Source organism: Alosa sapidissima, chromosome 17 (assembly GCF_018492685.1).
Source record: "Alosa sapidissima isolate fAloSap1 chromosome 17, fAloSap1.pri, whole genome shotgun sequence".
NCBI classification, from domain to species: domain Eukaryota; kingdom Metazoa; phylum Chordata; class Actinopteri; order Clupeiformes; family Clupeidae; genus Alosa; species Alosa sapidissima.
Window position 1 is genome coordinate 10,003,708 of NC_055973.1, and position 27,086 is coordinate 10,030,793.

Here is a 27,086-nt window from a genome sequence, read left to right on the forward strand (position 1 = left end):
GCCGTGCGGCTCAGACTGGCGTCGCCCGGTGCGTCCATCCTGCTCCTTGCGCTTCTTGTTCCCCCGCAAGCTGCTGAAGCGCTTCATGGGGCTCCGCGGGACCGTGGGCGGCTGATGACCGCGCCGGCGGAGAAAAGCATGCCGGACCCGCCGGGAATAAAATCCAACGGAATTACCAGAGACTGACCTCTGGGACTCTGTGTCTCACTTTCCTTTTTTCCCCTTTTCTCTTGCTCTAGGAGTTGTCTTCTCTGTGTTGTTTCCTGTGTCTTGTTCCAGCTCTCTCCCCTCTGCCTACAGCAGTTCAATTCAAATCCGATTCAAATTAGGTTTACTGACAGAGAGAGAGAGAGCATTTGAATCTCTGAAGCATTTGTAGGAAGTATACACATACACACGCCCTCTCTCTCTCTCTCTATCTCTCTCTCTCTCTGTTCAGATGTGGCAGACCTCAGGTCAGTGCAGTCGGGCTCGTCCTGCTCCAGTGGCGGACTTAGCGGCTGATCCAGGGACTAAGTGGACAGGTGGCCAGGATAGAAAGTGCCGGCTAAGCTCCACGTGGGTGCCAACGCAGCCAGAGAGTCAGATGCTCCTTTTCCAGGCACGTCAGGACGGTCAAGTCGACATCACCAAACACTCCCATCCGCCCAGTCAAGATCAAGTGCAAGTTATGCCTTGTCGCTCTCCAAGCCACCTTAGCACATTCAAGTCTTCTTTCCTTTCTTTTCCTTCTTTCTTTCTTTCTCACTCTCTCTCGGTCTCTCTATCTCTCTCCAACCCTCACCGCTCAGATTCAGAGGCAGCCCATATGTTGTCCTTAGACCACACTGTCAGGTTCAGCTGTGTGTGCATGTGTGTGAGCGCATGGTTGTGTGTGTGTGGGGAGGGGGGTGTTGCTGGGTGTTGCTGGTGTGTGCATGTGTGAGGAAGTGTGGTGTTTCTTTAAAATAGCCTGCGTTGCTGAGTGACTGTAAAAGGAAACCAACCCCTGTGCGATGGGACTCTGGCTGTGATTGGCTGCATGAGTCCCCCCTGCTCCCTCCCTCTACACTACACTACTCTACTCTCTCACACTCCACTTGTGGACCAGCCACTCAAATTGCTTGTGTGTCTGTGTGTGTGTGTGTGCATGTGCACAAATGAGTGTGTGTGTGTGTGTGTGTGTGTGTGTGTGTGTGTGTGTGTGTGTGTGTGCATGTGTCCATGTTTTGTGTGAATGTCACATGGGCGGTAAATGTTAATCACAAGCATAGTCGGGCAGTTTAACGACAGAGAGGCTTATTGAAAGAGGTGACAAAAGGTTTACTTGACTATTCCTATAATGTATAAAATGCACACACACACACACACACACACACACACACACACACACACACACACACCACTTGCAGTAACATAGTAACACCCCATAGGATACGCACACTTCCTTTAACAACCATCACACCCGCACCCCTACATGCACTACTTCTTTACTGCCCCCCCCCCCCCCCCCCCCCCCCACATCTTTCTTCTCCCCTCCCCACACTCTCCAGCCCCCACTGGCCAGGAGTCAGTGACAGTGAGTCTGGGTGGTCCCCATCCACACACACAATACAAGGGTCCTCATCCTCGGTAGCCATTTACTAACAGACTGACAAAACAATCATATAATTACAGTGAGAAACGCTTAACAAAGTTATACTCGCCCTACTTTCCCCACTGTTCCATTTACCCACAACACTTGACTTATTGAGCGAGTCCTTAGTTGTTCTTGTCCCTCGAGCCCCTGCCACCACCCACCCCCCCACCCCATTCTCTGGCTATGAGTGGCTTTCTCAGGTCGTTTGTGCCAGGGGGGAGAGGGTTGGAGGGGGAGAGAGAGAGAGACAGAGAGAGAGAGAGAGAGAGAGAGTCAGTAGTCAGCTGTGCCCAGGGGCCAGGGCTCAAATCTCAGATCTGATCTTAGATATATTAATGGAAAATCTCTTTGCTTCTTGGAAAATGTCTGCATGGCTGAGCTTTGGCAACGGCGTGCGTCTTGTAGGGGGGTCGGTGGGGGGTCAGAGAAAGAGAGAGAAAGCGAGAGAGAGAGAGAGAGCAGGAGGAGATGCAAGAGAGGGATAGAAAGGGAGAAAGGGGCATATTTGTTCCGGAAAGCTTCACAGGCGCACTGAGACCACACAGAGCAAGAGGCTTTGTTTGGTGCCTCTGACGCTAATGATCTCTCTCTCTCTCTCTCTCTCTCTCTCTATTTCTCTCTCTCCCTGTCTCTCTCTCTCCACTCCATTCCAGTTGCGACGCACTCAGAGAAAACGGCGCTACGGCAAGCCTGTAATTCCACAAAGCACCAGCTTCTCTCCTTCTTCAGCCCTCTTAGGAGTATGTGATGCTTGTTTGATTGCGGTGCAGGGGGGAGAATAGGAATCAGAAACAATAACACAGGATTTCGACGGCCTTAATTACCCGCTGGCATCCTGGAGCGCCGGCCCCACACAAGCAGAGCAAAATAGCAAAATCTGATCGCCGCTATTTGGAAACAGGCCGCTCTCACATTTCATAACAATGCCACAGTGTTCTGTATGGAGGAAACATTAAACATGAAGTCTGCACAAGGTGTTTATAATAGGGTGAGCCAAAAATGTACCACACAGAAACCCAGAGATATGCTCTGCAGGTAACTGAGCTGCAGACAAGATACATATTTTCTCAGAAGGAAACTTCATGCAATATGGAATGAAATACTGATAATTGTTCACAACTTTTAAATATGTTGCGGGTTAAGTTAATGGTGTCTTTTTCGGTCTGTGGTTTGTGAGTTTATGTCTGATTGCATGTTGGGGATGGGGCTGAGTGTGTTGAGTGTTCTGGTGTGTGTTTGGTCCATATGGTCATTAACTTTTCAGGGCGGCTGCATTATTCATCTGCGGTTTGCTGGCAACTTCCCTTACCTGTCTGTCCAGGTGAGAACGTGAGCCAGGTGACCTTTATTTAAAACCGCCACTGGACACAATAATGTGCCACCCTGGGCAGATCCGTAACAGACCCACTGTGTTCCTGTCCCGTCACTTACAGGGGGTGTCACAAGACCGACCATTGACCCACATTCGCACACTGATCCACAGTGTGTTTCTGCCTCTGCTGCGCTACAAGGCAAGCTCAAGAAGAAAAAAAAACAGCAGGTCTGTCTCCCTGTGCCCTGAAAGTGCTTTGCTCTCTGCCTCCAACTTATGGGTCTTGTGATGCAGTTACTGTGGAGTCACACTCATGATCCACTTAGAGATGAGATTTAGGGGTAAAATGGAAGCACTGACAGCAAAACAAGCCAAAGGAGCACTCCACTCTCTCCTGAAGCATCTTAGCTACATGGAAATAACTATTTAACTATTTCATAGTTCATACAATAGCATCTAAGATGGATGCCATTGTAGGGACTAACAGTCTTTCTCATAAGTGGAGTAGAGTACAGCCTGCATATCGATAGTAAAGGGAGCGTTTCCAGTCAGCACACTCAAATTGAATGAGAGTGGGCTAGCGCCAGCAAATGGCCCGGGCATCTTGTCTCGTCTCGGCGGGCATCTCACGTATGTGGGAATTAAAGTGCCTTTGATTCAATTACTTCCCCTCGGCCGCACACACACACACACACACACACACACACACACACACACACACACACACACACAAACACACACACACACACACACACACACACACACACACACACACACACTGCTCGCTCGGGCCCTGAAATGATTTTTAGAAAGCCTACACTGGTGTGGCAGGGGTCGAACTAATCCGCCAAAATCTTGACCGGCTCCCCGACTCTCTCAAAGCCCCAGACTCGACATGACGGAGCGAACAAAGACGGGTGCTGCTGGAACCGAAACACAATTGAAGGCTCCATTAACACTTAAGAGGGAGAAGGCAAGGGACAGAGGGCCAGATGTACTAACGCTTTTGCACCCACTTCAGGCGTATTTGTTTTGCAACGTGCGTGTAAAATCATTACGAGGTATGTACAAACAGGCCACAATGATGAAAAAGCGCAAACTGCCTGTCGCGGGAGCTGAAAATGGCTTATTGCGTTTTTCGTGTCATGCATATGCATTCATGGAGAGGATCCAGGAGAAAGTGGGAGTTTAGCGTAAAAAGATGGGAGGGCCTAATTATGTATTCCGGGTATGTACAAAGACTGCTCCTGAAAGTGCACATCTATTCTGCGCCTAAATACTTCCACCTTGTAAAAGCAGGTGTTAATCCAAATTGCAGTTCTATGCGTCAATAAGAGAACCTTTCAAAGACAACAGAATCACTATTTAGAGCACCAGTTTTGTAAGTATTTGTACTATAAAAAGCGACCTTAACTTTCGTTGGCCTTTCGAATGTCTTACTTTCACTTTCACGTTATTCACTTAAACTTTCCTACTTGCTAGATTTGACCAATTTTCCATAGCCTACGTGCACAAGTAGTTTGAGTAGAACTACTGATCTTCATTATCTCCCTGCTTGTTGACATCTTATCATGTATGGTATTATTTCATGATCGCTAAACGTTTGATTCTTTTTAATGTTGTCATCAGTGAACTTCATTCAACTGGGCTTGTATGTAGGCTCTGCCGTTCAGTTGTGGACATTCGTAAATTGCGTTTATTGGCGGAGAAAGGCAGAGAAAGGCGCAGTTTACACTATGGATTGACAGTTTGATAAATAGTCTACGACGTAAACTTGGGTCTGACAACGTTCGCAATCTGTGGTTTGTCCATGGCACTGATAACGCTATGTTCGCAAATGTACGTACATCTGGCCCTGAGAGAGACAGAGAGCCTGAAAAAGACAATGAGTCAGTGAATGAACAAGTGAGGGCATGAGTGAGTGAATCAGTGAATGTGTTTGTGTGCGTTTTTATTTGAGGGCATACACGAGTGAGTGAGTGAGTGAGTGAGTGACTATGTCTGAGAGTAAGCCAGTAAGTAAGAGAGTGAATGAGTGAGTGAGTCAGTGAATGAATGAATGAATGAATGAATGAATGAATGAATGAGAGAGGCTTAGAGAGACTGAGAAGAGACTGAGAGTGAAGTTGAGCCTCAAAGACCAATCTGACGTCCATGAAAGTCATTGCTCTGTTCTTCACAGATACTGTATGGCTGTTAACCAATTATACATTCACCAGATGGTAAAACCAGTGCAGTAAAATAACAAAACAAAAATGATGCTATTGGCCAGGTGACTGTAGCACTATAAAAGAGAGCTAGCTTGGTATGTATAGTATAAGTATATATACTCTTTTGATCCCGTGAGGGAAATTTGGTCTCTGCATTTATCCCAAACACACTAATCCTGGCGTAGTGAGCTGCCTGCAACAACAGCGGCACTCGGGGAGCAGTGAGGGGTTAGGTGCCTTGCTCAAGGGCACTTCAGGCGTGCCTACTGGTCAGAGTTCGAACCGGCAACCCTCCAGTTACAAGTCTGAAGCGCTAACCAGTAGGCCACGGTTGCCTCGGTAGTTCACTTTGCCGCTAAGCTGAGAGTTTTTTTTCCTACTTCAGGGTCACCTTCAAACTGTCACTTCTGTTTTTCGAGCTATGATCCTGTCGGCATAATTACAGTTCAATCATTTGAAACATGCAAAATATCACCCACATGAAGAAGGCTGAGATAAAGAGAACAAGGGAGATAGAGAGAGACAGAGCTGGAGGGGAGGATGGGAGGATGAATGAGAAAAGAGAGAGAAAGATGAGCCTTGGTATCCTTCATGTCTGGCCACGTTTTTTGCTTGCGATAAGGCCACAACAAAATGCCATGTCAACAATTATTGTCATTAATTGCAAAGGTCGCACACTAACAAGACTGCCCTACTTTACACAGACGGGATGACGACACCTCACTCCCTTACCTACCTTTAAAAAAAAAAATACCTTTAAGTTCTAACCCGTTTGGTTAATGTCACACACAATACAGCTCAGATGGTACATAAAAACAGCCGGTTGAGGAGACACAGAAGGCGTCACCACAGCAACAGCGGCGAGCATTTCAGCGGAGAGCTGTGACGCAGGATGGAGACGGCAGGTGGTGGTGGACACCTGTACCGTCTCAGTGATGGCTCATCTGTCGGGAAGGCTTAGCTGAGGTGAGGTGTGATGTTTCTGACACCATCACAGCAAGGAAGAGAATGAGACAGCGAGAAGGAGAGAGAGATAGAGAGATAGAACAGAGAGGACAGAGAGAAAGACAGATACAGGGTAATGGGGTGTGTGCGCATGCAGAGACATGTGATAATTTCCCTATGAGTGTGTGTGGGCAAATTCGTGTCCTTGCATGTGTCCAAAACCTCCGGAAGAAGTATTTGAGAGTCCTCTCTGATGGCATGTCCTTTCATTTTTAATCCAGCGGAAAAGTCAACTCCTATGGGATTGTGGGATTTGGCCGAGGAGCCTGAGGACTGATGTGATGCATGCATGCAGGAATAGACCACATCAGTGTAGTGACCCAAAACTCAGGCCACTAAAGGACAGTGTCGTTTGAATGAGTCATCATTCGAAAGCGTCATTGTGACTCTTGCTGCCTCTCTCCTGCTCTCCTCTCTCTGATTCTCTTACACATTAGACACCAGGTTGAAGATAACTACACCTCCCCACCACCACCACCACCACCACAACCAACACCACCTTCTCAAAATGAGGACCTAACACATGCTAAAGCCTTCACCCCAGCACCCTTTGCTTGCACTGTCTTAATAAGGAAGAACACTACAATACTGCATTGGCTGTGAGATGCTTATGTTTGACTGTAGACGTTGTGCCAGTGTAAATACTGTATCAAGGTCCATGGACAAGGTGTCTTTACGTGTAACACAGGCCTCCACAGAAAAGGAAGAATTATGTGGGAACCTCGGTCTGGGAAGATATTGTGAAGACTGGTTTCTAATTATTATTATGACTTTAATTATTAAAACACATATTGTTATCTACCACAACCGGAAGGACACAACAAGAAAGAAGTACTAGCTGACATCAGACAGGTTTAATTCAGGTGTGGGACAGAGAGGAGAGCCTGGAACCTTTCATTTATTACATAATTGATAATAATGACAGGGGACGGATCTAATCTGTTGAGCCGTTAATTGCACATTGTGTTTAGGCCTGGTGGTCATATTCATAGTTTGCATGGCTGTGCTGAGCCTGTTGTGCTGAGCCCGCTCTCTCACACACACACACACACACACATATATATACACGCACTCATACACAGACACATATACTCTACTCCTCTCACTCTCACTCTCTTTCTCTCTCTCTCTCTCTCTCTTTCTCTCTCTCTGGGGGGTCTGACCTACGTGCCGCTTCGCAGTAGAGGTCCATAATCACTCAATGCCATCCAGATCCTCAGCTAAGAAAACAAACAAGCACGTCCTGAGGGACCAGACTGTCTGTGTGTGTGCGCGTGTGTGTGTGTGTGTGTGTGTGTGTGTGTGTGTGCATGTGTGTGTGCGTGCGTGTGTGTGAGTGTGGGGGTTTATGGGGACACACACTCATCTCCATTCTTGTACCCCAGCATCCCTGGGGTCTCATCTATCCGCATGTCTGTTGGTACCACAGGAGGGAAAGTAGCAAGCGACTGTGCAAGAGTGCATCGGAACCGGGTCAGAGGTGAACTGGATCTGGGCTCATTCTCTCTGGAGTAACAAACACCACTCCTATAATTAACTACGCTGTCTGACTGCTGGCGACATGGATGAGCTGGCCTCTGTTGCATAAGTCCCACTCACAGAAGTAAACACACACACACTCTCTCTCTCTCTCTCTCTCTCTCTCTCTCTCTCTCTCTCTCTCTCTCTCTCTCTCTCTCACACACACACACACACACACACACACACACACACAATCACACCACTTAAGACCAGTTGTAGACAGAGCAAAAGCTTTGCCCATGTTTCTTAAGCATATTGTGTAGACATTAAACACACGAGTACTCTCTCTAACACAGAGTGTTCATATCATTCTCATGTAGCCTACATGCAGGTTATAGAACAAGGTACTCGCCACAGGGATACTACATGTACATACATTTCTTCTGGTATTAGGACAAATCTGCCAGTCTTTTTAAGTGAGTCCACTGGATATTGAAAATATCATCCGTGATGGTCCCACTGTATACTGACATGCCTTGTGTGATGACTAAGTTTTCGCAGTGTCCATTTCAAATGCAGGTAATGGAACTTGTGTTTATTTACGTAAGAAATTGAGTGGATGGTAAAATGAGGATGGTAAAAAAATGAGCAGGTTGTCAAATGGACAGATTTCTTGGAGAGGAAGAGAGAGAGAGAGAGAGAGAGAGAGAGAGAGAATAAGAGAAAGAAGCAGAGTACAATGAGAGAGAAAGGCAGAAGGACTCACAATGACCCTATCAGATGACAGCTGCGCACACATATGCACACGTATGGACGTATGGACATACTCAAAGTACGTCACCTAAGAATTACCAAGGCTCTGGAAGAGAGAGTGTGGTAAAAAGAAGAGAAGGAGACAACTCTCCTTCCTCCACACTCGCATCCATCCGACACCAAAGATGGAGCTAACGATGGTGGCGGCACCCCCTTTTTAGGAGGGGGTCGTGGGACGGTCAGGCCGCTCCGATAAGGGCTAGCAGGGCACATGATGTCACCACGTCACACACACACACACACACACACACACACACGCACGCACGCGCATGGGTGGCCGGCGTCGGCCAGTCAGCTGCCTGCGGCCAGCTCGCTCAGAGGGGCCACGCGCCACACTGTTTATTTAGCCGCAGCCTGGCAACGGCAGCCACCGAGGAGCGGGGAGGGAGAAGGAATTAACATGCACCCGCACGGAAAGAGTGAGAGTGAGAGAGAGAGAAAGACAGAGAGAGAAAGAGAGAGAGGAGAAGAGTATACTGTATGTGTCTGTGTGTATGAGTGTGTGTGTATATGTGTGTGTGTGTGAGTGTGTGAGAGAGAGAGAGAGAGAGAGAGAGAAAGGGAGAGAGAAAGGGAGAGAGAAAGTAAGGAAAAGAAAGGAAAAGATAGAACGAGGGACAGATTCAAGATAGAGAGTGTGTGTTTATGCATGTGCATGTGTGTGTGTGTGTGTGTGTGTGTGTGTGTGTGTGTGTGTGAAAGAGAGAGAGAGAGTGAGAGAGAGAGAGAGAGAGAGAGAGAGAGATGGAAAAAGAGAGAGAGTTTGTGTGTGTGATGATCAGATAGAGAGGGTCCGGGCACAGCTGGAGGGGGGAAGTAGGACCAGGCTGCCAAGTGCGGCCAGAGGGTAAAGGAACCAGTGTGTCCCGTGACAGAGGTGACATCACACACACACACACACACACACTAACTTACATAAACACACAGTAGGAGTGGCAAGACGAATTAGGCCATTCTGCTCATACTGTGTACAGGGTGCACCCATACAGGGTCATTGTGGCTGCAGCCAAACAAAAATAAGATAGATGAGGCCTACTGCTGCTTCACTCTAAAGACAGTGAATATTAGTGCTCTGGGTGACAGATTCTGATTGGCAGTGGAGATTCCAGTATCCAGGGGATAACTAGGCCAGCAGCCAGTGATCCTGCATATTGTAATCAAGTATTACTGCAGAGTGGGTCCAGGATATCACAAATGATTGATGTATGTGTGAGCCAAAGACCAATCTCACACACACACACACACACACACACACACACACACACACACACACACAAAGCGTAGAGATCACCAGAAGACAGAGGGCAGGTGTTCTGTCTGTCCCACATCAGTAGAGCAGACACCCACCTGTCAGTCTGACGGTCATCCGCTTACCTGAGGACAGAACAGCCCACACACAGCAGACCCGAGCTCCCATCAGAACTAGGATGGGCTTTTAAATGAAATGCCACTAATCAAATTGTCTCCACACCTGGCTGTCATCCAAATGGTGATGGTGATAAATGCTAACTGAATTGCACTGTCACTTACCATCAGGAAGACAGGGGATTTCTATCTACAATTCATATAGCAAAATAAAATATCTGTCTCATCACAAGTGAGCGTAAACAGATTGTTGACTACATTGTAGTTTATATGTAATAGGCTAGAACACAAGACTCAATCTCTGACTCTGAGACAAATGACTGAACCTCACTGTGAATACTGTGGCTCTGTTGTGGTGTTGCACAGCTTTGCTTACTGCTTACCGGCTTCTGGCCAATATGTAGACATGTAGGCATGTCCCCAGGATACTGGAGGAGAGGTTTCTGTTTCACTTGAGGCGTCTCACTAACAACCCCACCAGGCCTCTGAGGTCTGAGAGAAGGCCATCTAGGGCTTACACTCCCAGCTCAGCCCTGCAAGGAATTCAATCATGATTTTACAGCCATGTATTATGTATTATCCAGGGTGCTTTCCAGAGGAATTCGAAAGCAAATTGAACTTACATAATTGTTAAAATAATCCTAGTTGTTATTTTAATAAGGATTACAGCAAACTGGTAATGAGTCTAGTGAATAGAAACATGTCCTGTGTTTCCATCTAGTGGTGAAAAGCATTAACCATTAAAGGGGGAGAATGGGAAGCTCCTTCAATACCACAGACAGGTTCAGTTTATGAGATTATTATCAAGTCCTGTTGACAAGTTCCGATGACAGTTATGATCATAGAAAGCCTGGCTGAACCCAGACAAACCTGTTAGCAAATTTCTGTCGTCTGGAAAGGAGCCCTGTAGCGAAGGCAGAGAGCAGTGACCCCACCCGGTCTTGAACCCGGGTCTCCGGGGCACTAATCCTGCAGCTTGACCGCAACGGCAAAGAGCCAGGCCCGTTGGTATGGCAGTCAGAGCGCATACTCAACTGTAGTGACGGTACTCCGTCACACTGCCCTCCCCTTCGGGAAGCTTGCCCATGCACTTCACGTACACTGGCGTCCCTCGCGCAACCACCAGCCGTACTTCTCCCATCCCAGGGTGCCCCACACGTGCTTCACCCATCACACATACACTGTACAAAAAGTGTGTATTGTTTGGTCCTTGGTTAAAATATAATGTGCTGTTTTTTGCACAAAAGTGTCTGTGTTTATGTTTATGTTTACATTTATTAGCAAACACAACTTCCTGCGAAATCCCTGACTGCACTGTTAAACTTGAATGTGTTTATCAAAGTCTAATCAAATCATTTCAGATGTGCAGCAAATATATCTTTCTTGTAAACAAAGGTTTTAAATGCAGTTGTTTACTCAATTCCAAAGAAAATACACATTCCGGGGTTTTTGGTGATTCAGAAACGGATGCCAAAGGGCTGCTTTCCAGACCAACCTGCAGAGTAAACTCAAATTTGCTAACCATCTCGTCTAGGTTCACCCAGGCTAGATCATAGATCAAAGATAAATAGGAATAAGGAGTAGGAAAATACATGAAAAAAGATTAATCATTATTAAAAAGGAAGAATCAGAATGATTGTTTCATTTACTAATGTATTTGATCCTGATGAACTTATGAATCTCAACATGCAACATGGCAAGATGTCCTTCACATTTAACTGTGCGAGATGGCCTTTACCTTGAACTGTGCTGGTACAACCCCATTGTTCCTATTTGCCTAAAAGGAACATCATTTGGCAGGTCAAACTTGATCATTTCACTTCAATACCTTGTTGTTAAATAGCCAATGTCTTTGTCTCACTGTCTGTCAGGATCATTACCTACACATCTGACAGATTGTCACACATGAAGAATATTTTTCATGCACTAGAAAACCAAAACGAGAGACAAATGCATCCTTGTGGCGATTTCCAAATACAGTACATGTAGTGCACAACAAACCACTAGATGGGGCTGTTGCTGCACACAAATGCACTTTTTCTCTATACCATCACTGCCTGGTACAGTACAGGGTGGAGGGGGCTGCTCATTCATCTCTTTCTGTGATAACCCCGGCCAGTTGGTCTGTGAGGCTGAGTGCATGGTTTCACATCACAGTTAGCACCAATAAGGGCACAGAAAAGCTTGACCCCAACAAGATAGGCCCTATCTTGGCGATCAGAGACAGATGGTCAGAGGCACACAGTTTATAGACACTAAAAGCGTGGCCAGTCCATATTCACTAATTTAATGCCGTGATTTTGTGATCCAAGCGCTGGGCACCAGGCGCAAAAGGATTGTTCTTAATCAGTCAGGGGTGACTTGGGATGTAACATCCTTTAAACCAATGAGAATGACATCTGTCTTTCTCTTTAACAGCAAGCAGCGCAACTTCAAACAGCACATTGGTATTTTGATAGTCAGGGGCGCATAGGCAACGTGAAACTGGTCTCATCTGGGGGCAGCCATGGCCTACTGGTTAGGCCTTTGGGCTTGTAACCGAAGAGTTGCCAGTTCGATCCCCGACCAGTAGGAAAAATGTGGGCGGCGGAAGTGGTTGAGCACTGCTCTCCCATGCCCACATATAGAGCAAGGCACCTAACCCCTCACTGCTCTCCCATGCCCACATATAGAGCAAGGCACCTAACCCCTCACTGCTCTCCCATGCCCACATATAGAGCAAGGCACCTAACCCCTCACTGCTCTCCCATGCCCACATATAGAGCAAGGCACCTAACCCCTCACTGCTCTCCCATGCCCACATATAGAGCAAGGCACCTAACCCCTCACTGCTCTCCCATGCCCACATATAGAGCAAGGCACCTAACCACTCACTGCTCCCCTAGCGCCACTGTTGTTGCAGGCAGTTCACTGCTCCGGGTTAGTGTGTGCTTCACCTCACTGTGTGCTGTGTGTGTTTCACTAATTCACGGATTGGTATAAATGCAGAGACCAAATTTCCCTCACGGGATCAAAAGAGTATAATTATACTTACTTATACATAGACAAAACAGTTCTTATGAGAAGGCTAAGTTAAGATAATATCTTAGTAAAGTTATCTGCGGAGAGGAGAAAAATATGGAGGAATATTAGTGGAAGCCGTGGTTTAACACTAGTCTTTCGTGCTGTTCTTTATGATGATCATTAGCGGGTTGAAAACACTTTGACATTCTCACCAAAACACTTTAAATTCTCACCAAAGTCACCACTTGGTCATTTTCAACACTTAGCTGTAGAATGCAGCTTAGTCAGCCAGTGAGAGCATCCGCATCATCTCCTTCAGTGACCCGTACAAGCCACAGCTCCCATCGGAGCGTGTTAAACTGAGTGTCAAGCTACAGTAGCCACAAGACTGACCTAGAGAGATATTTGTTTAAGTCATCAGTCATGGAACTGGGACTAGTTGTGCTTCCCATTTATGACCATTGACATACTTTAACAGACAACAACAAACGGCTGACAAATGAACAAACTAAATACCTACACACAATTGACAAAAAAAAACATGCAGTTGTGACAAAAAGACAACTAAGCTATTCATGAGAGGTAGTGAATAGCCAGTGAACAGGACAGGTGGTATTGACAGGGAGGCAGGGGGTAGGGGCAGTGACGGGGGGAGGCTTTGGTTCTGTTTGGGGAGAGGGTGGACGTTAACTCTGCTGCAGCGAATCCATCAAAACAAAATTCCAGCCGATCCAAGCGACTTATCGGACTTCCAGGGACTATACACATTGCTCAAAGGATGTGGTGTTTTTCCACGTGTTTGTCTGTGTAACAGACAGCTTGTGAGTCGGTGTGTGTTTTTTATGACCAGACATTAAACACCTTCCAAACAACACAGGCATGCACTCTTGTCGAATAAACACAATTAAGTATGGGTAGCATTGTCCAGTAGTCTGGTCAGGAGATTTAGTCCAGATCTAGTTCATCAGGTGAGAAGGCTACTACAGTCCATAGATGACAAACAGCCTCTGACTGCTGGTAAACAAGCAGGGTGAGTCACTGTCTGTTCAATATATGCAGAGCAAACCCATGGCTGTGGTCCTTGACAGTAAATCACTAGCAATTTCTGCAATGGAGTCAACACTGATATACTCACAGATGTGTTAGAGTGTAGTTACATAAGTGTGTGTGTGTGTGTGTGTGTGTGTGTGTGTGTATGTGTGTGTGTGTGTGTGTGTTTAAAAGTGTGTGCTAAGGTCTGTGTTTCTTCTCTGTGTTAGGGGAGCTATTGGCCCACACATCCTCCCACACAGTTTGCAACAAACCAGGCTGGGAAAACTCGCCATTTTCCTGCAATTGATATTCTGCTATATTGCATCTGCTGCTGTTTAAACTACCTACCCAGCGACCATTACAGACAACATTGATCACAGACTCCTGTTTGATATGATGGATACCTCACTGTAATTAGAAGCAGAGAAGGGTGTTTTATGCCTTACAGGCAACAGAGTGATTGATTTATGAAATAAAGACATTTATAGGCTTAGAGTACAAACACCCAAGCAAGAGTCCACGTCTTAATTTCACATCAGCGGAGCCCAATTACTCAGCGGAATCTAGACTACTGCAGTCGACTCGCACAGCGCCCAGCTGAGGCTGAGCTTATTACCACATTCCGTTTAATTGCATGTCTCCTCTAGTAAAATAACTATCTTGCCTTTCACTACCGACAGTCTCTAATCAGCCCATTATGGCCTTCCCTGCTGTAGGTGTGCCTCCTAGACAAAACACAGACAGTCGGAGGAGCACCAACTGTTTGTTTACAGCGTTTCCATGGTGAAGGACAAGGCTACTGCTGAGAGGCCAAGGCCCACTGTTGCCTGTTTGTTTGTTATTGCGTGTGTGTGTGTGTGTTTGTTTGTGTGTCTGTTTCTTTGTTTGTGTTTCAAAGAGGTAGCCTCCCACAGCTACACTTAATTCCATCTCTGGCCCACAGCTAGAATAAAAGTTTTTTCCCTCTTTGGAGTCACAAGGAAGTTATAAGCCGCCACATAACATTGGGGTCATGACTCTGGTTCAGTGAATGAGAATTAAGCTGCCAGCGTTGCGCAACAACACAAAAGACACATGAAACAAGCAAAAGAGTCCATGACATGTGGGCTTTCTGAAGATGCAAAAGGAGAGACAGAGAAAAAGTGAGAGAGAGAGAGACAGAGCGAGAGAGAGAGAGAGAGATTCAGCCAGCATATGTCATTTTTTTAATCTCCCATCCTTTTAAAAATCCATCTACTTTTGCCTCCATGTCTCTCATAATTGTGATGGCCTTGCATATTAGGTCAGCTATCCGCCTGCACTGAATGTGCAGTCAGAGTCTGTTAGCGAGGACGCTAACGCCTACACAACCTCTTAGCTCACAGCCAACAACACTATCAGCTGCGTCACCAAGTCCACCAGTACATTATGCTAATGCAACCTCAACTGCAGACTGACTCTTGCTCAGCAGTGCTGTTATTTAGAAATAACAGACCTTCAAGCACCTCCATTGGCCAATCAGAACAGAGTATTCCACAGAGAAGTGTAATAATGCACAGTAGTTTTGATAGTCAGGGAGTTCAGTATAGAATTGGGATAGTTTATCAAGCATCTTGACTCCAATAGCTGATAATTAACTGCTGAACTATTAGAAGTTCATATGAGCATTGACCCCACAGAAGGACTACAGGGATAACAAAAACAGGGGCTTCGAAATTCATGGAACTAAGAATATCTGATTTAATGTGTGTGTGTTTGTTTGGTGGCTCTGTGCTTTTAAAATAACTTACATTTTCCAACTACAAATCAATTAAAATCCCAGGATGTTTTCATAAAAGAAAAAAATGCCCTCTAGATTTTATTTAATCGCGTCCAAAAAACATAGTAAAACATGCTTATTCCTATACCTAATTAGTATAGACTTCTCTTTCTTCTCCAGTGAAGATGACTAATGCAAGTCAATACAAAAAGACATGAGCCAGGACCACTCTTGGCCACCATACTTTAATCCAAAAGAATCAATGATCTCCTCAATAGCTGCAGGCTATTTTACTTGAGATTCACCTACGTCTTCAGCCTTGAGGCATCATGGAATGAACTACAAACTGGAACAGAAATAGTCAAACTGGAACAGAAACAAGCACACTACAAACTGGAATAGAAACATAGACAGTGAAACTGAGGCAGAAATCTACCTCCTACTACTACTACTACTACTACTACTACTACTACTACTACTACTACTACTACATTGGCTAGAGGTGGTTAAGTATGGAGTTGCCCAAATTAAGCAATAGTCATTTTAATGGAGGATAATAAAACATAATCTTAATTTGGCCTCATTTGATCATTGTAGGGTCATCATGACTAATGACCATCAGAGGCACTGCAGTCAGACCTCTCAGTTATTCGCACCACTCAGCCATGGAGCCATTAGAGGCTCTACACAATTACAGCCTAACCCTGGCATAGTAATGACATCAAATATCACAACAACAATAACAATACATTAACACTCAAAGCCACTGGAGGTCCAGATGATGGTAGGTCTACTGCATCGCAGCTTACGAGATCATAATGGCTCCACAGTGTCTGAAGTAAACAAACATCATCGTCTTGAAACCATGTTGTATACATTAGCAGGTAAGTTAACAGGTACAGCCCATGTGGATGGCAGAAAAGCTGGCCAGGGACAGGGATGTCTATGCCTGGTCTCCTGACAGTTGCCCCTGATAGAGCAGTACGAAGAAAGATATCCTCTTTCAGCATTGATGTCCCCCTGACAGCAATCAGAGCTGAGGGAATAACCTGACCTGACATAATCTAACAACAAAAGTGAGATCTGATCACTAGTTCTAGAGAAGAGCTTCTTGAGAGTGCTCCTGATTCCTACCTGTTGGTGCTCTAGAGAAGAGCTTGATATCCGGTACAGCTTGTAACGTTGAGCTGAGAATGCTCTTGCTTCAAACCTTTCCATGCTCTAGAGCAGTGGTTCTTAAACCTTTTGTCTGGCGACCCACCAAAAACCATGGGCCAAGACTCGCTACCTCTTTCCAACTGGCAAAAACAAGTTGCACTTTGGAAAATGTTGCGATATGGGCATCGGTGGCAGAGGCAGAAAATGGCTTCTCTCATAGTTAGGCTGTCAACACCAAAGGCATTAATGCATGGCAGCCTTTCACAATCTGATTTTTTATTTTCCAATGTATAACTGGCGCTTCTGTGACAAAAGAAGGCTGCATAGTGCTCTGTCAAAGAGCAGCCACTTTCGGAGGAACATTATTGAAACACTGTGAATTGTAAGCCTACATCTAGGACTACTGAATATGCCTAATGCAAATCATTTCGCAACACCTCCCATATTTTTGCCAACCCCAGTTTAAGAACCACTGAGCTACAGCATGTAAGATAGAGTTGATAACGCTATGCTCTAGCCTGTTAAGGAGTACGGTCACAAATATGTGATTAGAATGTTCGCAATCCGAGAGGTATGTAATATGAGAGATTTTCCCCATAGACAGTATAAAGAATACTGAAACTATAGATTGTTTGCGTAAAATTCTAGAAGGAACCAGGAAAATAATTCACTCATCAACAGGCTAGAGAAGATCCTGTTTTCAGATACAGCATGTAACATTGAGTTTTCAGCATGTAAGATAGGGTTGAGAACGCTCCTGGCTCCTACCTTTCCGTGCTCTAGAGAAGAGCTTGATGCTGACGGGGGAGGGGGAGGTGGAGGTGGAGCTGGAGTCCCTGGAGGAGGTGCGGAAGATGCCCGTGAAGCTGAGGCGGTGTGGGGACTTGGGTGGGGAGTCCTGGTGCGCGGGGTAGGGGAAGATGGTTTTTGGGGAGCCCTGGGTGTTGCGGGAGCTGTTCCTCACTGGGGCCGACAGAGGGCTGGAGGGCCGGCTAAAGGGGCTCCGTGCGAAAAAGCCTCTGGTGGGGCTCGCCGACTGGCAACCTGCATCCCCCTGTCAAAGACACACGCAGACACACACACACAAACAAACACATGCATGCAATCACACACCACATGCATGCGTTTACAGATGCATGTATGCACGCACGCACGCGCACACACACCAATTAGAATTTTCCAACACTGAAACAAAGCAACCTCTCAGCACATGGGCATGAGTCATGACACAAGAGAACATTTCTTAATCAAGCCCAGTTACCAGATCAAAGACTCTAGATCAGGGGTGGGCAAACTGCGGCCCGGCCCGCCAAGCACTTTCTTCCGGCCCGCCGAGCATTTAATTTGGTTATCAGGCTGCTCGCTATTTTTTTCCTGCGATAGAGACGACGTGGTTAGCTTTACTGCAAACTGCTTTTCACTCTCCTTAGAGAAAGTTTACAATGTCAATGCCAAAACATCATGTTAAATAGGCCTAGAAAGGATAGGCCTACTCTTAGTTATGTCCTTTGCAGCAGATCTAACATGAACGTTATGGGAAGGCATCTGCAGTCATAAGAGGGAGAGAGAGAGCAGCAGGTTCCAGCTGGGTTGTCATTGTTGATAATAATTATTGATATCTCCTTCTTATAGGAAACTTTTAAAAGGAAATCATGAAGGAAACAGTAGTTCCCACTACTGACCATTTAAAAACTGTGAGAGGGCACAGGTAGGCTACAGCACTAGCCATAGCGGAGCAGGCAGAAGATCATTGAGAAATGAGAAATAAACGTGAATTAAAGTGACTGTCTTAAAGCGACAGTGCACAATTTATACATTTGTTAAACAGCATCAAATTAGCAGTATGTTTTAAGCAATTAATATTTTAAAACAAATACTTGTCATAAATTATAGGCTATAAAAAAATATTTTTTTATGTGTGTGTTTTATGTGTTTTCAAAACCCAATGTGGCCCTTGAGCCAAAAAGTTCACCCACCCCTGCTCTAGATCCAGGGTCTGACCCCCACTGAACCCCACAGAGAGAGACAGCATCACTCCCCACTCTTAACAGCACAACTTCATCTGCATACACTTCGACATTACACAACAGCCTCCCACACATTCCCTCTCCACATGACCTTCACTCACAAACTAACCAACTAGTTCATTTTCATCTCCTTCACTGGTGCAGCTATTAATGAAGTCTTAATGTAATGTTTTGCAGGTGAAAGCGCTACTGTTCCGAGTTCATTATAAGTTATAATGGGAATATTATCTGACACCTGCTATTATTATGGCAGCTAGTGAGGCAGATTAGAGTCCAGCCAACGTGTTGCACGGCAGCCAGAACAAACATGTCTGGACCATCGGACCTGAGCGGTGGTTGGACAAGGCCGGCCAAAGTTTCTTCTTCTCGGCAACCTGGGAGGAATTTGGCTCTGTGTAAACAGCCCAAGCAGGACGGGTGCGGAGTGTTTGCACAACCAAAGCCGCCCACCAATCGGCCCGGTTTGTATTGACCAAAGCCAGGGGAGGCGGTCAGTGGGTCATAAACACAAGCTCCTGGCCTGCCGAAAACATTCTGCTGTCCGCCCTCAAACACACATGCACACAAACACACGCACACAAACACACGCACGCAAACATGCACGCACACACGCACGCACGCACGCACGCACGCACACACACACACTGTGGCAGGAGGGAGGGAGAGAGAGGCCAAATAAATATTAAGGCGTGACTGTATGCAAATACCGTCTACTGCTGCAGTCTACTGATATGAATGCACAGCAGAGACACAGCTGCAGGAAACGATCTGCTCTGATCTGAGCCCATGGCAGCCTGTCCTCACATGAACATGATCTCGCTCGGTTCAAAAGTATGCAAAGTCGCCATCAGGAAATGTTTTCATGCACTACCTCCGGAGAGAGCCTTGTGTGGACTTGCATAACAGTGGGAGTGAGCCGTCTTAATCTTTGGCACTGGCAAAGATGTCAGGTAGTTGCATGAGCTGTGTGGGTTTTGTTGGTTTGTGATTTTCAGGGTGGGGTTTTGGTGTTGATGTTTACCTACGTGCTGCTTTTGTTTGGGCGTAGTGGGTGGAAAAGCCTGGCCCCATACCTCTGGATGTGTGCATGCGGGACATGCTGACATGCTGTGTTTAAACAACATTGTTTTCTTGTTTTGGCTCAACGCCAGATTTGAAGCTGTTTCCATGGAGAAAATTGAAACACACTAATAATGTCAGGTGCACCCTGTCTATCAGTATACACTAACAATCTCTCTCTCTCTCTCCCTCCCTGTCTCTCTCTTTCTATCTGCCTCTCTGTCTCTCTCTGTTGTTTACAGAAAAAAACACTCACTCCACTTGCTCACAGAACCAACACACACACACACACACACACACACACACACACAACATCTGAGGGACCACAGGCAAACATACACACAGGCACACCACCCAGATGAAGAAATTCACATTACGCAAACACACACACACACACACACACACAGGCACACCACCCAGATGAAGAAATTCACATTACGCAAACATACAGATACACATACACACACACAGGATTTGTTTACAGGATGGAAAACCTCACAGTCCTGGCACCTCTACAATATTTTTTACAAATATATATCTTTGTAAACACATCTTTGGAGATTAAGACACCGCTTACTTCTAAGACAGGAAACAAAGACAAATACCATCCTCTCTGCGAGCTATCGGCCAATTTATCTGGCTAATTACGACCTTGACTTCCAGTCCCTGTGACGATGATTGATCGCCGGCCCTGTACTTTTTAACTCGGCTCTCTGAAACTGGCCGTCCTTGGTGGCTCAACGTGAGGAATGAGAAAGTCGGCCAAAACAGCACAAGACTCGTCCCGACACTATTCCGGTGCTGCAGAGAAATGGCGACCATGCATTTGGCAGAGGCTCTGTCTATGCACTCCTCACAGATAATTGACCTGAAGAATTGAAGATGCACACTGTGTGAATTGAAGCCACACATGGCAAATCACATGATCCCCAAACTCAACAGACCTGCCAACCAGGCTGCTGCACAGAAGCGTCTCGGCAGCCAATTAAGGCTCTAATAGAGGCGGCAGCAGGAAGGCACTGTCACTGAGCACTTGCAAGAACTGGTTGCTAGGCAGCCAGCCAGATCATGACCCAGCAAGATCCAGTAGAAGAGGCGCGCGAGACACTTGCTCTGAATGTCAGATAATGAATCAGTATGACATGGAAACAGTGCCATGGGTTGAGGGATAAAAGGAAAGCTCCCTGCTGTGTGTGAGTGTGTGTGTGTGTGTGTGTGTGTGTGTGTGTTACATTGTCCTTGTCTATGAGAAAGGTGCCACTTAGCACCAAAGGAAAAGATTAATGAACTTTGATCAATTCATGTTTCACATGAAAGTGACATTGGTGCGTCAGTGCTGTCACACAAGAGTTGACCTTTCTATTCTCTCTCTCTCTCTCACACACACACACACACACACACACACACACACACAAACACGCACGACCTGCGGCAGCAAATTGATTGACAGGTCAGAAATCAAGCTGGCAGGTTTGAGAGCTCAGATGATGTCATCCCAGTGGCTTTGACTTTCTCTAAATCATCAGTTTCAATGAGGAGAGTGGATACATTTGTCGGAATTTTGGTGATTATTAATCAAGCAGATCATCATTTCGAAATCACTGAATGAAAAATAAAACATATCTTTTGATGGTAGAAAATAGCAGGATATAGCAAACATGCTAAGTTGAAGTTTAAGGCATTACTGTACACATCAGATAGTGTTTCACTGCTTTGTTAATGATATGCTGTGAGTTGCTGGAATGGTACCTTGCGTATTGCGTCCTTCCCCGACTGCTCGGCATCCCCCTCCAGGAAGGGCATAGCAAATGAGCTCAGGTCCTACACAACAACAACACCAAGGAAGAGAAGATAGGTCAAGATTAGCAAATTGATAGTGTAGAGTATGTCACTGAGAAGAAAAATGTACCTGAATGTTACAAAGCCAAAAGAAGCACAAGGAAATTTACAATAGGATGATATCCATTACCGAGAACATACTGTAGGTTATGGTTCTCGATTAAAACTAAACCCAAAAATTCCATACTTCTCTACTTCAACAGGACACTTTAACTGTTTAATTACTGAGGAAAAACAAGCCTCTAAACTCTAACAGAATCACAGCCACTTGACATTCACTCTCACTTCAAAGCATTAATCTTAGTCAGTCCAGCTAACCTACCTGATTACATAAAGGTTAATGAAGTAAGACCCTGAAGACATTTGTGCTCGCTGTGTCTGTTTAGTTGGAATCTTCCGAGATCAACAAGAAATCAGAACAGAAACTGCGGTGTCAGAGGCCATGCTTGCAAGAAGGCCATGCTTCAACGGAACACACACACACACAACTCTGAAGCAGAATCCCCACTGGTGAATACTTCCTCTTTTTTGCCTTTTTGTTTTCCTTTTTTTGACACACACACACACACACACACACACACACACACACACACACACACACACACACACACACACACACACACACATTCTTTCTATCAGACATGTGGCAGAGGAGGCTGGATATACCAAGGCATGGCTAAAGTACTGTAAACCGGTTTTCATGTGAAACACAAACCTGACACACAGCTGGGTGACACAACCACATTTTTTTTAGTTCAGAGAAAGCAACACGCTATCGCGTGATTTAATCAGACGCCCCACCTATCTCACGGCTGCTACCATGACGATCATGAGAAACATGGGGACTACGCACTCCCACCAGACTGCACTTTATTTTGCAAAGCAGACAAAAAAGACAGAGATTGAGTGCTCAAGATGCCCTACGGATAAAACCATCGCCCTTCAGGGGACGGGGGGAGGATGGCGGAAGAGAGGAGAAGGAACAGAGGAAGGGAGGAAGAGAGGAGAAGAGGATGAAAAACAGGAAGTAGGATTCTTTAAAGTGGACATGAATGAAGACTGTTAAAAAAAATACACACATGCAAACAGAGAACATAAGAGGTCAAATGCTTAAGGAACAAACTGATTCTAGAACAGCAATAGATCAACAATCTCAACCTTTATAGGTCACTCAGAAACTCCTGAGCAAGTGAGAAAAAAAAAAAACATCCTTGCTCAGCACAACTTCCAAATAAGGAAACCTTGAACCCAGTACTTGGCACTACACATCTCACATATTTCATGTGTTTATCTTTCATTGCAGTCCTGGCATTAGAAACATTATTTTTTTTTGCGTGTGAAGGTGAGCAGTTTTCAAGATACACTTACACACTCTGCATTCCTGGCGTCTCCCTCCATGGTGCCAGTCGAAAGTTAGCGAGCTGGCTGGAGCGCTAAGGACTCGGAGGGCTGGAATTAGTCCCCCGCCGCGTGCCGGCCAGCTTAGCCTCATTAGCATGCCGAGGCCTCCAAAGGTGACTCAGCACGGTGCGCCAGCATCCCCTCCTACTCTGGGAAATGGGCCACAGAGCTCTGGTTTATAGCACTGGCCACTTGGGTTTTTTTTGCCTTTTTCCCTTGCCTTTTCTGTTCACAGTTCACTGTATTGTAAGAAACAATACAGTCTTTCTTACAACATAGTATTGTAAGAAAGACTTTACGAGTGATGAAAGCAACAAGTTACGGTATTAGTATAATCTTGAGGCTTGTTAAACGATTTAACGTTTTTTTTTTTTTTTTGCTTTTGGCGAAATACTGTAGAGGAGAACTCCACAAATGCCACCTTCCACCTTGTTACACATAATTAATTGGTCCCATCAGGGTCTGGCAGCCTTTAAAAGTGCAATGCAATTAAATCAAAGGCAAGATCTATTCCAAGCAGATAGAACATTATACTCAAAAAAAAAAAAAATCATGCCCATTAATCTTGTCTGCAGGGCCAGATACTTGCTGCCTGACATCCTGAGATGAAATGCCCAGATCTGTGGTGGGTTTGAGCGGTACGTTCTGGTGCACGACTGCCATGGCTGGTTGTCATGAGTGATGTGTCCAGTGAGAGGTGATGGAGGGGTCAGGGCCAGAGGTCAGATGACGAACCCCATCATGCTGAAAACACTCCGCTGAAGACTGTCACGACTGATGACACCACAAATCACACACACAGGCACACACACACACACACAAACATACATTTTGTGTGCAGCTATCTCACAACTCAACTCTAGCAGTACTGGGTGGTTACATGCCTCAATCCAGGCCATACATCTTCTTTCTGCCAAATCCCTAAACCTTTTCCCTGTTTTATGTTTTATCTCAAGTCAGTCAGTATCTCCATGGAGACCAAATGCCATGAGCGTAAATGGGTTTCAGTGAAGGATTCCCATAATAATCACACCTGGGAGAGGGACTACTGACAAATGAGACCCTGAGAGGAAAGCCATACAAGCAAACAGGTACAGAAGCATGCAAAGGTTTTGGCAATGGACACCCCTGGTCGAAGTACCATACCATACCAACAGTACTCTGACCTCTGGCCTGAACAGAGATCTATGTGAAAAATTGCCGGATTTCTCCTTTAAGTGAGGAAAAGATGAGCTGAAGGCATAAAGATCAGACAAAGAGTGATCTCAGATAACTTTTACCTAGGTCTAAGATCTTAATTAGCTTAGGGCAATGGCCTCTTCCCAATCCTTGTTAGGAACGGTGAGGTAATGTAAATCTCAAAGCTTTACAATTAGTCTGAACATTGTTCCAACAATCAGCAGCCATAGGCCCTTCTAAGAACATCTAAGAACATGCCTCTGTACAGCTAGTAATCAACCTGCAAACAAACACTGTAGTCAAAGAAGGCTAAGTATCCTGTTTTCCTTCTGACTGACAGGCTTGGTATTAAGTAGATATGTTTAAATTCATTTATAAATGTAATGTACAGTGTAACATAAAAGCCTTAGTTGTACTGCACCTGTACTATACATTTGATAAAAATCAATATAAGCTATGTATCTAATTATAAATACAAATAATACTCTCAGGGATCTGTAACATCAAATCTGACTGCCTAAACACCATCTTCTCTAGATCATAAATATTGACCAGAAATTCTAATGGGCAAAATTGCCATCCCATCCCATGCCAGCACAACAGGAGCAGTTCCTACTCAACCACAATAATGGTCATTGATAAGGCAACTAATATGTAACCACTGACGTCCTACCACTCTAAATGGAAAGCTACATCTAACATGTGAATCCACCACAAGATTACATCAGGACACCAACTCAATGAAAAGTGACTGTAAGTCACTGAGTAGATGTGTAAATGTCTGAGTAAAAACAGTCCAGCCCAACAGTCCCTCAAGGTAATCTGACATGTTTTCTCTGTTTGAGAAGAGACAACAACAGTGTTTTGCCATGAAGACAGGCGGGCTCACCACAGTCTGTCCAGCAGCCTTGAGAGACAGCAAAAACCGGCTCCATGCATATGACAGGATCACTTCCCCCACGTAGCAGAAGGTGGCTATTAGAGTCTGCAGAGGTGCTGCCTTGAATGCCTCTGCACTAGAGTACAGCCCATAGTGGGAGATGGGTAAGGCAAGATTGAGAGAGAGAGAGAGAGAGAGAGAGAGAGAGAGGAGTTCCCAAAGTAGGTGAGGCACAATAACAGCACAGCACCTCCTCCTCCTCATATTCATCCTGAAGACAGGATGGAGGTCAGTGGGCTGCCCATGTGTGTGTGTGTGTGTGTGTGTGTGTGTGTGTGTGAGTGAGAGAGAGAGAGAGAGAGCTAATGTTGTGTACACTAGTGACAAGGCCAACACACATTAAGTCCAAACAATGTGAGATGAAATTGATAAAGGGAATAAAAACATAGAGACCACATATGCCCTAAAACAAAAACAAATACCATGCACCACTTAGGCAGCACCATTATTTTGGCATACTTCTCCATGCATCTTGTAATCCTTCAAAGGAGTTAAAGCAACACCAAAGCACTTTTCCTCTCTCGCACACACATTATTTGATTTTCCAGCACCGGCTTTGCAAATAGCAATGTCTACAGACAAGGTAGAGTATGTTGCATGATTTTATGAAAGTATGATGTATTGCGACCTTAGAAGCAAGTCAAATTTGTAGTTTCTTATGTCTCATTCCATCGAACTACAGATCCGCTACCCGATCTGGCAAACTTGAATAGTGCGGTTATAGCCGATAGAGGGTCGCATAGCGAATGCAGAAGTGCCGTTCACCCTGTTACGAGTTGATGAACCACTGAAACGATTTTGGAAACATTATTTTAAGGTACAAAAAACTCTTTAGTGTTGCTTTAAGACATAACTGACTATCAGTGACATGGTGGGGTGGGGTGGTGGAATGGGGGTCAGGGGGAATCTCTGTTCTAAGTGCTGACTCATGGTCCACTGAGCTGGGCTCTGGCCAATGGGACTCATAGCCTTGCCTCAGGGTCAAATGTCAACAAGACGAGTATCCTTCAGCATCAACACTGAGGGGGGTGGCGACAAAAATAGTCGAGAGTCGTGACAACGAGATGTTTGTGCAACTCTTAGAACCTCAATCTCTCGATTTAAATGAGGACCATTCAACAACCAATCAGGTCCGCATGTTTGTGTTTGGAGGCGGGAGTTAAAAAAAAGTCTGACCAAGATGGCGGAGACTGCCTGAGCTGTAACACGAAAATTTGTATGTGATTAAAATGTTTCTACATGAACATTGACACTTGTATCAACACGAATTGCGGTTTATATGACTGTATGCTTCATTAATCTGTGGTAGCCTATTACAAATTGTCATACCTTTACTTTGGTAATAATTTGGAGGTAATAGTTTCATTAAATAGTTTCTGTTGAGCAGGCAGAATACAAGTTAGGACCAACACATCTCTCGTCACATCAGGGAGCCTTAATGAACTCTGTGTTGACTGTTCTGTTAATTGTGCTGCTGTTTTAAGCCTATTTGCTGGTTGGGAAAACTTGGAGCCTAACTGTTAGAGGTTGTTGCCAGTGTTACTCCACTGCAGTGTACAATAGTCATTAAATGTGTCATTGCTTTCCATAATAGAACGCCGGTCATTATGGAGAAAATAAGTCCCGACAGGGCGAACTGGGTCTTGTTTCGCCCTGAAGGGACTTATTTTCCCATAATGACCGGCGTTCTATACATTATCCCGCTTATTATACGGCTACTTGCCAAAACGAAAAAATAAACTCCACGATATGTCTCTTTCCACTTATTTGTTACCGTTTCGTTGTGGCTTTTGCTGAGAAACAAATAGTTCGCAACACACACTGAACTTGAATCAAACATTCTTTAGAACACAGTTGATCAACCATCTGATTTCACTTTTGAATGAAGTTCCAATGCAAGAAGTGACCGGACTACTTGCAGAGTGA

The 27,086-nt window shown here is 45.3% G+C and overlaps 1 protein-coding gene across 5 annotated transcripts in view; it reads right to left on the reverse strand.

The window, feature by feature from the left end:
- The window catches only part of prkag2a (protein kinase, AMP-activated, gamma 2 non-catalytic subunit a), a 72,348-nt gene that overhangs the window by 39,157 nt on the left and 6,105 nt on the right, over positions 1-27,086 (reverse strand). For 2 of the 5 annotated variants that reach the window (XR_006024505.1, XM_042067505.1), the window contains exons 2-3: positions 21,551-21,622; positions 17,484-17,769 (exon numbers count right to left, since the gene is read on the reverse strand). Coding sequence is in view for 4 of the 5 variants with exons in the window: in XM_042067505.1 (XP_041923439.1) it covers positions 17,484-17,769; positions 21,551-21,622 (358 nt within the window). In the remaining variant the exon portion in view is untranslated. Of the gene's footprint in view, positions 913-17,483; positions 17,770-21,550; positions 21,623-21,962; positions 22,159-23,008; positions 23,054-27,086 lie in introns of those variants that run through there. The other 3 variants (XM_042067506.1, XM_042067507.1, XM_042067508.1) reach the window with 3 other exon arrangements.